This window comes from Panthera onca, chromosome Y, assembly GCF_046562875.1.
Source record: "Panthera onca isolate mPanOnc1 chromosome Y, mPanOnc1 haplotype 2, whole genome shotgun sequence".
Lineage (NCBI taxonomy): Eukaryota > Metazoa > Chordata > Mammalia > Carnivora > Felidae > Panthera > Panthera onca.
In genome coordinates, this window is record NC_138358.1 from 18,093,522 (window position 1) to 18,105,188 (window position 11,667).

An 11,667-nucleotide genomic window follows, 5' to 3' on the forward strand; every position below is an offset into this window, starting at 1 on the left:
CCCGAGTTGCTCTCCAAAGCCCCAGCCCACAGCACAACTGCATTTGGGTTGCAGGCTTCGACCCTCTGTGTGTTTGCAGCTGAGTCTCTGCAGGTCCCCTGTCATCCTCCCACCCTCTCCCCATGCTACCTGTGTCCCTGTGTCGGCGGACCTTCCATTTGCAAGCCAATGCGTGGCCCACGTTCCCTTGCCCATACAACACGCAGGTCAACACACCGCATACTGGGGTTCTCACCGACACGTGAGCACGTCAGATCACTGTCTTCTGGTCCCTTCCTCCCTCAGGTAGTACTGCAGGGGATTGGGCCACAGGTCCTCGATGATGATCTGGAAGAGGACACAGGCCGGCGCCACAGTGGGCATAGCCCACTCTCCTCTCTGGCCGGGGGCCACCCACATCCCCACTGCTGACGAAGGCCTCAGGGGCCCCACCTCGGCAATCCTGTTCGCCCCTGGGCAGCTGTGCTCACACAGCCAGTTGAACAAGTTAAGGCTGGTGGGGTCATGCCTGTGACTGGGAGCTCCACGTTCATAATCCCAGAACCACTGGACTGGAGTGGAACGCGATGTCCTGTAGCCTGCAGGAAGAGAGGATTTGAGGAGCAAGCTGATGGCCTCCTCCGCACCCACCTGCCCCTCCCCCTCCCCCTCCCTCCTGCCCCTGATTCATGCTCCTCATCCCCCTGCCCCGCACCATCATGGGACCCACACCCTACCAGCAAAGCTCAGCTGATACTCCTTAATGATCACTGGGTTCCGGAAGTACGGGTTGGCCCCAAAGAAAAACATCACTCTGCAGCGGTACTTGGGATGGCCCACTTCTTCCACCTGCCGTGAGCAATGGGACAGGAGGGGGCAAGTGTCCTCCCTCGGGGTCCTGAGCTACTTGCCTGGCTGTGAGGGTGAGCACCTTTGCCTCACCCTCTCCTGCCCAAATCCCACCCCCGACGGGACGGCCCCCAGCCACAGCCTCCCCGGTCTCACCTCCAAGTCGACCACGTAGCTGAGCACGTCTTTGTCCTGGGCACCGATCATGGCCGACAACTGGGGGTGATTCAGAATCTGTGCTGTGTCAAGGAGCTGTGCCTTCAGATGCTGTGGAAACAGACACAGCCCCCCTCCAACCCTCCCAGGCTAAGAGCAAGGGACTAGATCACGGCATGTGCAGAAAGACCAGGAAACACTAGTCCCCACACTCCTCAGCCTCTGCAGATGCATCAGACCCCATCGACACTGGGCAGTCCGTTGGCTTCCTGTACCTCCCACGCTGTCTGCACACAGCAGGGAGAGACTCCACTGCCTGCACGCCTCACAGTTCCTTCCTATATCTGACCTGTGTGGGCTGCCAGCAGCCCATCATAGCTTGTGATGTCGGCATGTGCTCTGACCCCTCCTCACGGCTGGGTTTCTTGGCATATTCCCGTGAAGACCTATGTTGTCACCAGCCTCCTGAGTCCAGATGGAATAACATGGCTTACAGGAACCCGACTGCACACTTACGCTGCAAGCAGAGGGTGTGGGAGGGAGAAAGAGATCGAGAAGCACGGACGAGGAGGGCCGAGGAGGGAAAAGGATTAGACACAGTGACACAGCCAGTCCGGAGAGAAAGACATGGGTGGGACCGAGCCGGAGCCTGAGGACAGAGAGGGAAGCAGGGGTGGAGATACCAGGAGAGAATCCTCTCTGTGTGTGTGTGTGTGTGTGTGTGTGTGTGTGTGTGTGTGTGTGTCAGGGTCTGAGGAGGCAGCTTGTACCCCATTCGGAGTGGGTCTCAGTCGTCCTACTGTCTGGCAAAGGGGCGTGGCGTGGTTCCACTAAAGGTCACGAGTGTGTGTCTGAAATGCTCTCTTTTGAAGGAACTGCTAGGAAACGTGCACAGCCTGTGAATGTGAAGGTGGGTGTGCGGCCTGCGTAACTCTCCCATTTTGCAGCGAAATATTTCCTTGCCTTATCTGCTCTGAGTGAAGGCTGCTTTGTGCTACCCTAGCTCTGGTAGCATGGGGACACATGGCTCGTGTCTGCAAGTAATATTTGAGACCAGCCTGCAGGCCAACGTTGGCGGAGACCTAGAGGAAACAGACCCAGTCACCAAGTCCCCCCATCCCCAACAACCGCCCCTGTCCAAGGCCTTACACTGGATCCCAGACCACACCAACCCAGGGCCAGGGACCATTCCCCAGCTCTCCTCTCTGGGGGCCATCGCCCTGAGGCACCCTGCTCTCAGTGCCCAGCCCTCCTGCACAACAGCCCCCGCCATCACCCACCAGCACAAGGAAGGATACCGCCTGGGCCCAGAAGCCAGGGATGTGCTTGATGATGGCCCTTCTGTGATCCAGGTAAGAAATCTGCCTCCGAAGAATCCTGCGCTTCAGCCGCCATAAGGCCCTGGAATCCTGGGCATTCCCAGCGCTGATCTCCAGCTGAAGACGCTCCAGTGCTGCCAGCGGGTCCTGGGCTGAGGCAGGACGCAGCGCTGGCTCTTGCTGCTGCAGCGGCTGGGAGAGCTGGGGCCCCTCCTCCGCCTCTGCATCTGCCTCGCGCTTCTCCTCTTGCTCCTGAAACTCCTCCTGCTGCTGTCTCTCAACTTCCACCTCCTCCTCCTCGTGCATGTCCTCTGCTTCTGGCTTGGCTTCCTCAGAATTCTCCTCTCCAGCCACCTCATCCTTGGTCGCCTCACCGTCCTCTTCCTCCTCCCCGATCACCACCTCAGCCGCCACCATTCCGTCATCCAATATCAGCACCAATTCCTCCGCTGGGCTTGCCACCTGTATCTCACACCCGGCCTGGGTTTCCTGCACAGGATGGGCGCTTGCCGCCCCTGAACCTGGGGACTGCGGCCAGCCCACGCCCTCCAGCGCCCCTGCATTCCCGCGGGGCCGGGACTCTCCACCTTTCGCATCCGGGACGATCAGGGCCCAGGGTCGGCGGGAATCTCCGCTTTGTCCGGACCGCGACACGCTGGCCATGACGCTCGGCCCCGGCCCCAGTGTAGCTAGGGCAGCCTCAGGACAAGGACAGGAAACGGCAGCAGGTGGGGGGAGCCTTGGCCGCAAGACCATGAGCTCCCTGAAGCCTCCCGCCGCAGCCCGCCAAAGTTGAGCGCAGGCGCACAGGCTCTGGGATTTGAGGACTCCGCATTGGCTGTGGCTGCTGTGGAGGAGGGGCCGAGACAGAGGCAGTGAAGAGTGTGCGCATGCGGCCTGGGGGCGAAGTGGTTCCAGGGCAGGTCAGGCCAGCTGGCCAGGTTCGGGGAGCAATCAGTTGCAAGACAGCAAGACAGGGTGCTGGCCGCCAGCAAGCGCGCGCCAATGGCCGGTCCAGGCTCTGGAGCGAGTGCCAAGGTGCCAGCGTGGCCCCCGTTTGCCGCATGTCCTCTTCAGCGCTGTCACCTTCCAGGCTTCACTTGCGAGGTCCCCGGTATCGCGCAGTCTGTGGTCGCTTGTACACCCTTTCCCCAGAGGCCTCACTACGGGCACCAGAGCATTCAGCACAGGATCGTCCACGCCGTGAGCCACTCCCTGCTCCGTCCCTTGCCCCTTCTTCATGAAGCTGGGGCAAAGCCTGGAGAAGTCCTTAGTGTCACGCCTACCGGGGCCACATGGCCGTCCGCACGGTATCTCCTCCTTGGCCGTCAGGCTGAGGGCGGCGGTAAGATGGGTGCCCACCCAGAACCAGTGACACCCACCCTAGACCCACCCCACCGCCATGTCCTTGCAAGAAAACAGCTCAGTAGACCTCACTGCACTGCAATTCAGAGCAAAGAACAACCCCCAGAGCACCATCTGCCACTGGTGCCCTACTGATCTCCGTACAGAGCGCCAGGGAGATGGGGTAGTAGGATTTAGCAGCTTGCTCCGGTCCTGAAATCTAACCTTCCACTAAAAGGAGGACGACTCCAACCACGCAGGGCACGTAGGGGCCCTTCACCGAGAATTGCAGACTTGTCTGTGTCTGTCTCTGAGAAAGCCCTGTGCCTGCTTTCACTAGTACAGGCGAAAGCAGACGAGTTCCCTTCCCATTTCCCAGGCACCAACAAGAATTCTGAAGAAGCATGCACCCAGACACAGAAGGTCCACTGAGAGAGACAGCGAAAAAGAGACACACAGAGAGACAGAGCTATAGAGGGAGAGAGAGAGACACGTGCTAGCAGAGCAGATGAAGGAAGGACGAGTGGAGGGGAAGACCGGCCTGGAGAGGGAGAGTCCGGGGAGATTGGCGGGAGAGACAGGGAGGAGGAGCAAGACAAGAAGAGACAGAGGGTCACCTATTACAAGGAAGACAGGCGGAGACAGGGGGAGGCATTAGTGATGGAGAGGAGGGAGACGAAGACAAAGAGAGCTGGAAGGAAAGTGGGAGGGAGGGACAGGAAGAAGACAAGGGAGGGGGAGGTAAGGAGAGGGTAGGAGGAAGGAGAGCAGGGGCAGCCGAGGCGGAGACAGGTGGGCTGACTCTGAAGACAGGGCAACTGCAGTGTGCACTTTCACCTGGTGAAATTCACCTGTGCAATTTGCACAGAGACGAATGCTGTACAGTGGTCAGCCCTCAGCACAAAAGGCACCGCTCCCACCTGGACCTTAAGGGCAGTCTGAAACGATCGCTGAACTAGAAGGAAGCTGCAATGAGGTCATTTGGGGTGAGGAAGAGGGCACCGCAGGGAAGAAAACAAGGACCCGTTCCCCACAGGGCTGCTGGAAGCCCTGCACTTACCAGCAGGAGACAGGAAACGGGACTGCCGGAAAGACACAGCAGAGATTTAGGCACAGCACGTGCGGGAAGAAATCACGTCCCAAAGCTCGGCAAATTCAAGCAAAAGCAGAGGCTGCACATCCATGAATGTCAATGCTTTCCGAGTGGAACCAACGAAGTTCTCACAGATGCCCAGGAAATGTGCTCAACTCTGAGGCCCCCTCGCCTCTGGCAAGCTTCTCATCCAAAGCGACTCATCACAGAGAAAGGGTGGACCGTGAGCAAAAGAGCCAAGGTCTCCTTCGGATCCCCGGACGCAGACAGGTGATCCGCCCAGTAATTTCAAGCCAACGTATGGTGATAAAGGTTACCTTCCACCACAGTGATGGAGGAAACTCGCACCCGAGGGGAGGACAATGAGTGAGAACCGCATCCCAGGCTGTAAGCTAAGGACAGACCATCAAGCTGTATTGGAAGGTCACGAGACCGTGACTCAAATGTCTGTACAGACACAGAGCGTCTGCAGAAGCACGAGGGCTGGATAGTTGTAAGCAGGTAGCAGGATTTCTAAGTCTGGGCTGCCTGTATGATACGAAAGGCTAACACGTGCAAGCAGAGCTATGCCCATGTGATGCGGATCAGCCTCCTGAGGCGGTACTTTGTACCCTGTGGAGGACCTGGGAGACGCATGCAGGCGGGCTCCTTGTGCACCTCTGCCACCAGGCACACATGTGGGAAATGTAGGGCCAAAGGGTTTGCCGCCGGGCTTAGTGTGGCTCACCCTTCTGCGGGTGCATTGAGCATCAGTGCAGAAAGCACTGGGCTCACTGAAAGAAGCCAGCCCCTGACAGAAGCACAGTGGTGGTGAGCCCTGCCTGATGGATTCCTGAGGAGACTAAAGGAGTTAAAGGCATGCAGTCCACCAGAGAGTAGAGTGGTGCTAATCAGGGGAGGGTGCGATGAGGAGGTGTCGGGGCTCGGGTGTGAAGATGCAGTCATGCCATGTGCATGAGTTCTGGAGATCTAACTTGCACAGGGCAGCCGTAAGCAATGCTTCGCCGCCTCGTCAGAATTCTCAGAGGCAAGTGCTCTCACCACAAACAAAGAGGGGTCGCTGAGAAATGTCCCGGTGAAGGTGGCTGGACGGAGCGCTTGCACGTGAAGGATACGGGCACATCCGTCACTGCCCGTTGTGTCCCTCAGGCACGCACTAGTCCTGGTGGACTAAGCTGAGCTCAGAACCCAGCAGTCAAAGGTGTCAGCCTCGTTCCTGCAGACATGAATCAGACTCCCAGGTAGGACGTAATGGACAAATTAGGGACCAGAACACACAGGAGGCACACGGAAACGAGACACACACTGGCAGGGGGAAGTCTCTCCCAGCCAGGAACATGCCACGTGGCAAAAGAGTAAGTGGGAAAACGTTGCCGGTCCGCTTTTCACAATTTACGCCTGCATCTGCAACGTGCAGGCCAGTGACGTTTGAGCCCCTCGGGCGCAAAGGGTTTGAAAACAGAAGGACAGAAAATAGAGGTGTGACGGAATGCTCACAGCAAGCCAGCTGCATTTGGGGACATTCACTGGCTGGCAGTGAGTGCATGGCCAATCCTCTGACGAAGGTCCTACAGGCACGGAAGGATTTCTGGCTCCTGGAACATAGAACAGAACACGCAGAAGCCCATCCACCTGACAGCAGGACAGCAATTGGATCTGTCAGTGGAAGAAAGGGTTTGAATGCAGAGGGAAGCACACTCAAGCGCAGAAGCATACACCAAAGACAAGACAGGCCACCAGAGCCACAGCTGACCCAACACACAGGTGTGCAGAGACGAAGGCGGTTACACGGGTACAGCTGTGCCCACTTAGGCCAGGCAAGGAGGCATCACCAGAGATGAGTCGGCACAGGCAAAGCCAGGAAAAGACACAAACACGCCAGGGCTCACTCAGGGAGACAGAGGAGCACAGGCAATGCGAGACATTTCCTGTGAACAGAGAACAACGGGACGATCCCGACAGGCCAATGAGACACGTGTGGTTCAGAGACATGGAAGTCAGAAGGCTCCTGAATTGCTGAGGGTGTCCTCTCTCGAGGGACAGCACTCTGGAGCCCACACACGCTGATGTTGGGGTGGAAGAGGCCGCTGGGCAGCAGATACAGTTGTGCAGGGGGTTTAGCAGCTCCTGGACCCTAGGGCTCCCCGGGGAGAGCTGCGGATACGGGAGGACACCCGGGGATGCCGGGTGTGCAGCATGAGGGCTGTAATCCCTCGGACACAGAGCACCGAGGCCTCTGCCCACGGACCTCAAGTGTCCACACTTGAGGGTTTGGCTCTGGGTGCCGTGAGTGTATTCCACACCCACACTTTGTCCGTACCTTGTCTTTGGGACAGGCCGGGCGGAAACGTCACCCTGGCCCCTAAGGAGGTATTGGCTGGAGATATTAACATGTGGGGGACCCTGTGTTCACCTGTCCCGTAAAGTGTTCCTGCTCGGCAAGACCTATCAAGTAACGGCCTGCTTGTGCAGAAAGATGCCCCAAAGGGCCCAGCCTCATGACCACTGAGGCCGTATTCCCACTGCACAATCACTGGCCATACTTTCTTTGGATGTTCACACCCAAAGACTCGGGTCAGCACTGGGAGCTTTTCCAGGGTACCCTGACATTTACCCATCAAGCAGCTGAGAAGACGTGCCTCTCCAGCCAGTGTGCAGACAGCAGCGAGAGAAAGGCCTGCCTTCCCTTCTAGAGAGTGCGACAGCCTCTGCCCTGGAAGAGGTAAGGCTTGGTCGCACAGATCCTCAACTCCACAGCGTGCTGACACCCCGCTGACCATGTTGTCTGCATATGATAGGGGCAAGAGGCCTCCATGCACTGGGACTGCCCACGCCTTCTCTGGAATAGACCCACTGCAGAGAAGGCTCTTGTACTGCAGAGCTGTGCAGTGGGGATCCTGGGGAGCTTGGGCAGCTTGGGAGACAGGAATATTAGTGTCGGGAGGTCAGTGTCAGGCACGCTGTGCTGGGGGCCGTGTTACATGGGGATACAGAAGAGCCTGCGATGGACAAGGCTGAACTCTGTCTACTGCACTGCTCGCACGGTGGAGCTTTTGCCCCATCCCTAGCACAGACATCTCTGGCAAGCAGCCATCTGCTGTGTAAGGAGTATCCCAGCACTCACGTCTTCGCAGGTGAGGCTCGTCCCAGTCCTTTCTAAGCCCCAGGCCTGCCGGGGACCTCTGCACAGAATGCTAAGGCCTCACAAGTCCATCGTTCCCTATGTGGCTGAGGCAGCCTTTGTCCTGGCACTCAGGCAAAGGAACACAGGCTGCCTGGGACGAGGCGACCTCCCTGAGCGCCTGCTGGTGTTTGCACTTGGGAGTCTTCTCACAAGTCTCACATGGCGTGTTGGACACACGGCTTAAGCCTGTGGACACAGAGGAAGAGCATCACCCGACTCATCACGGCTGATGATGAGAGGGCAGAGGGCACACGGGAGAGGTTGGCGTGTTCGTGCCCTTGAAGAGCCCCACCTCCCCGCGACCCTCCCCTCTGTTGGCTTGCAATCTGGGCCACCCATTCGTAACCAGAGGTCTTTTCAGAAACAGCAAAGTTCACACAAGGGCATCAGCACTAGGACTCCTTCAGGAGTCTTGTGTGTGTGTGTGTGTGTGTGTGTGTGTGTGTGTGAGAGAGAGAGAGAGAGAGAGAGAGAGAGAGAGAGAGAGAATAAGTGAAGCGGTGTTTGGGAGGCTCAGCTTCAGGAAGTGGAACCAGAAAAGTTGGCTGTGATTTTGGAGTTGAGTGAGACTGTAGTGGGCTGTTTTCTCTGCAGTGTGTATGTTGTCCCTGTCAACTCTGCCTGAAGCAGAACTTCATCGGTCTTACCCACCCACTCTGCCTCTGGTCCCTCGGTTCCTTCCCCTGGACACCAATCTTACAACCTGCTCACAATCCCTCAAATATGTGTGGCTGGTCCTGAGATCCCGACCTTGTCCACAAGACAGTCTGCATTGGTAGACGTCTGAAAACCAGAGGGTAATCAACCCTGGGAATTCCTCCCTGTGTGGCGGTTCAGTCAACATGACTGAGGGTGTCCCCATGCGGGATTCTGGGGGCACCATCATGGACATGCCCAAACCCTGAATATTGGACATCCCTGGCCTGTGCTGGCCTCTCCGTTTCCTTGAATTTCCTCATTTTCACAGGAAAGCTATGAACCTGGGCACTGGCCTTTCTCTCAGGTTTGTGCCCTGGCCTCCCTCACCCAAGTCCCCATTGCTTCAATCTTACTGACCTCACATGCAATCCCAATGTGTGACCCATCCCTACGGACAATGTCCTACGTCCCGCCCTTCCTTGGAACTCCAATGTGCAGGCACAGAACACTTACACCTCTGGACAGCCGCATGTATACATGGACACGCCCCAGAGCGAACCTGAGAGGAAGACACACACAAACACTTCATGCTGTTTATCTCCCATTCTATATTTCTTCCAATGTATTGGACCCCCGCCCTGCGCCACGTGTCACCACCACCCTTGTCCTTATTTCATGGCCAGGAGAATCTTGTGGACCATCGGTGAGCATCGGAAGGGTTTCCACTGGGGTCGATGAAGTGCGACGCTCCTTCATACTCTTCTCAAGATCGTGCATATCCCTGGGATATATGGGTACACACAGACAGACAGACAGACAGACAGACAGACACACACACACACACACACACACACAAACAGGACAGGTGAGAGTCTTTTCTTGGCCCTGAGTAAGGTTGCTTGAATGTTTCCAATCGGAAAGTAGGATGGGAGGGTGTGATAAGCTGTGCCAAAGCTGACAAGGGGATGCAGAGGCCAGACAACATGTGGGATGGTGGTAGGAGGCCTGAGGGTGGGGTTCATGGTCCGGGAATGACAGTTGTCACCGTGCTATGTGATGAGCCAGCTTTGGTTGTCCCGCTTTGCTCATTCTTTTTGTCTAGCCCCCTTCCCACCTTCAGGCTCCCCAAAGGGGCAAAGCCTCTTGGACACGTTACTTCTTAAGACTCCCTGTCTCAGGCTGATGCCCTTTTGACTTGGGGTCACCTCCTGGGCCGCTGTCATTCTCGGTGCCTCCATGCAGAAGAGAATTGTGCCCTGGACCCCACGGCACACATTTCCGTGCCCACACCCTTGGCTGCTCACCTCTTTCCCTCTCAGTTCTCTCTCCTGGGGCCTCCTTCATCTTGAAATACGGCAGGGGGTTGGGCCAAAGATCCTCTATGATTATCTGGTAGGGGAGACAGGCCAGGCCTCAGGTAGCTATCCCACGCAGTGGGGGAACCCATGAAAATCACCTCCCTTCCTTGTTACAGGGCCCCACCTCAGCAATCCTGCTAGAGCCGGCAAAGCTGTGGTCAGAGAACCAGTTGAAGAAGTTGAGGCTGCTGTTGTCATGCTGCGTCTGTAGGCCTCCTGTCTGTACCTTGGGTACCACTGGATGGGACTGGAATGAGACGCCCTATACCCTGCAGGAAGACGCGTATGTGAGAAGGCGCCAGAGAACTTATCACATTCAACCCTCCACCCACGGCCGCCCATGCAGTCAGTGGACACTTACCATCAAGGCCTAGGACATACTCCTTCGTAACGACTTCATTCTGGAAGTAGGAGTTCTTGCCAAAAAAACAGCAGGATCTTCCGGCATTCCCTGGGAAACTTGTGTTCCTCCACCTGCCGTGGTACAGTGGGGCAGAAATGTGAAATCTTGTTCCAGGAGACCCGCCCTCCCCTGAGGAAGGAACACATCACTTCTCCCCACCACCTCCCCTCCCCACACAGCCAGCCACCCACACCACCTCCCACTCCCAGGCCGACCTTCAAATTGGTCATGTGGCGAAGCATGCTTTCATCGGGCTTACTACTCAGGGCTGACATCTGAGGGTGGTTCACAAACTGCCGCAGGTCAAAGAGCCTTCAGGTGCTGGGCGTGAGAGAGCTCGAACCAGAGAACCAGTGTGGACAGCATCCAGGCGTCCTCCCCCCGGGACTGGCGTCCTCCCCCAGGGTCTCAAGCCCTCCCCACAGGCTGCGTCCAGGCCCACGGGGTCTCAGGATCGCGCAGGGCTCTGCTAGACACGCACAGGAGGCTGTGCATGCCCAGACGCCCGCAACCACGCCTAGCTTTGTGTGCTCGTGAGGACACTGAGGACGCTTACTTCCACACAGCCAGACAGCACACATCCGGTCTCGCGCCGACCAGTGGGCATTCACATCGCCTTCCCCGCAGCAAGATGCTTAGCGGGACCCAGAAACGTGCCCCCACGCGGCTTTGTGTGGGAAGAAGCCCTCGGTCATTTCCCCGACCTGGCCTGGACCTCCACCGCCACTCCCCACTCTCCCAGCGCTGTTTCCGTGCCAGGTGCGACGTAAAGCACACATGCCTCCCCCACCCCGGCACTGCCATCCTCCCACACTCATTGCAGAGCCAGGACCACCGGATGGGATCACGTTTGCACGTTCCCGGCCACTGGAGCGTGGCGTAGCTCCAGTCCCTGTCCTGGGTTCCTCTAAATGTCACCTCCCTTTCCTTCCTCTTGCGCAAGCCCAGCCCCCTCTGGACCCTCCACCAGCAGCAGGAAGGATACAGCCTTGGCCCAGAAACCACGGATGCCCTGGATAAGGGCACCTCTCTGCTGCAGATGTCGCTGCCGCCTCTGCCACATCCTGAGTTTGAGTCGAGCGTGCTCCTGGCTGGCTTGTTTATTCACCGGCTCTAGCTCTATCTGAAGGGCCTCCAGAGCCTCCAGAGCCTCCAGTGGGGAAGGGCAAGGACGGAGGCCTGACTCTACCTGCTCCTTCTTATCCTGCTTCACCTGCAGCTCCTGGGCTTCTTCCACCCATCGGCCTTCCTGCTCACTCGGCTTCTGTTCCTCCTCCTCCCGCTCCTCCTTGTCCTCCTTGCCCTCCACCTCCTCCTCGCCCTGCTGCTGCTCCTCCAGCGCT

At 57.7% G+C, this 11,667-nt stretch overlaps 1 protein-coding gene and 2 long non-coding RNA genes across 3 annotated transcripts; all 3 read right to left on the bottom strand.

Moving 5' to 3' along the window:
• Nucleotides 1-235: 235 nt before the first annotated feature.
• On the bottom strand, nucleotides 236-2,720 carry LOC145715046 (testis-specific Y-encoded protein 1-like). Its single transcript, XM_081794628.1, has 5 exons — nucleotides 2,283-2,720; nucleotides 985-1,062; nucleotides 717-828; nucleotides 433-578; nucleotides 236-327 (listed from the first exon to the last, which is right to left on the bottom strand). Exons 1-5 carry the CDS (start codon nucleotides 2,718-2,720, stop codon nucleotides 256-258), a joined length of 846 nt encoding a protein of 281 aa, XP_081650754.1. The 3' UTR covers nucleotides 236-255.
• Nucleotides 2,721-9,191: 6,471 nt separating this feature from the next.
• LOC145714886 (uncharacterized) lies at nucleotides 9,192-10,120 on the bottom strand. Its single transcript, XR_014137028.1, has 3 exons — nucleotides 10,046-10,120; nucleotides 9,868-9,952; nucleotides 9,192-9,344 (listed from the first exon to the last, which is right to left on the bottom strand). It is a non-coding gene; the product is annotated as an uncharacterized LOC145714886 (long non-coding RNA).
• Nucleotides 10,121-11,403, bottom strand: LOC145714887 (uncharacterized). The gene is made up of 4 exons (XR_014137029.1): nucleotides 11,310-11,403; nucleotides 10,540-10,617; nucleotides 10,283-10,395; nucleotides 10,121-10,190 (listed from the first exon to the last, which is right to left on the bottom strand). It is a non-coding gene; the product is annotated as an uncharacterized LOC145714887 (long non-coding RNA).
• Nucleotides 11,404-11,667: the final 264 nt, after the last annotated feature.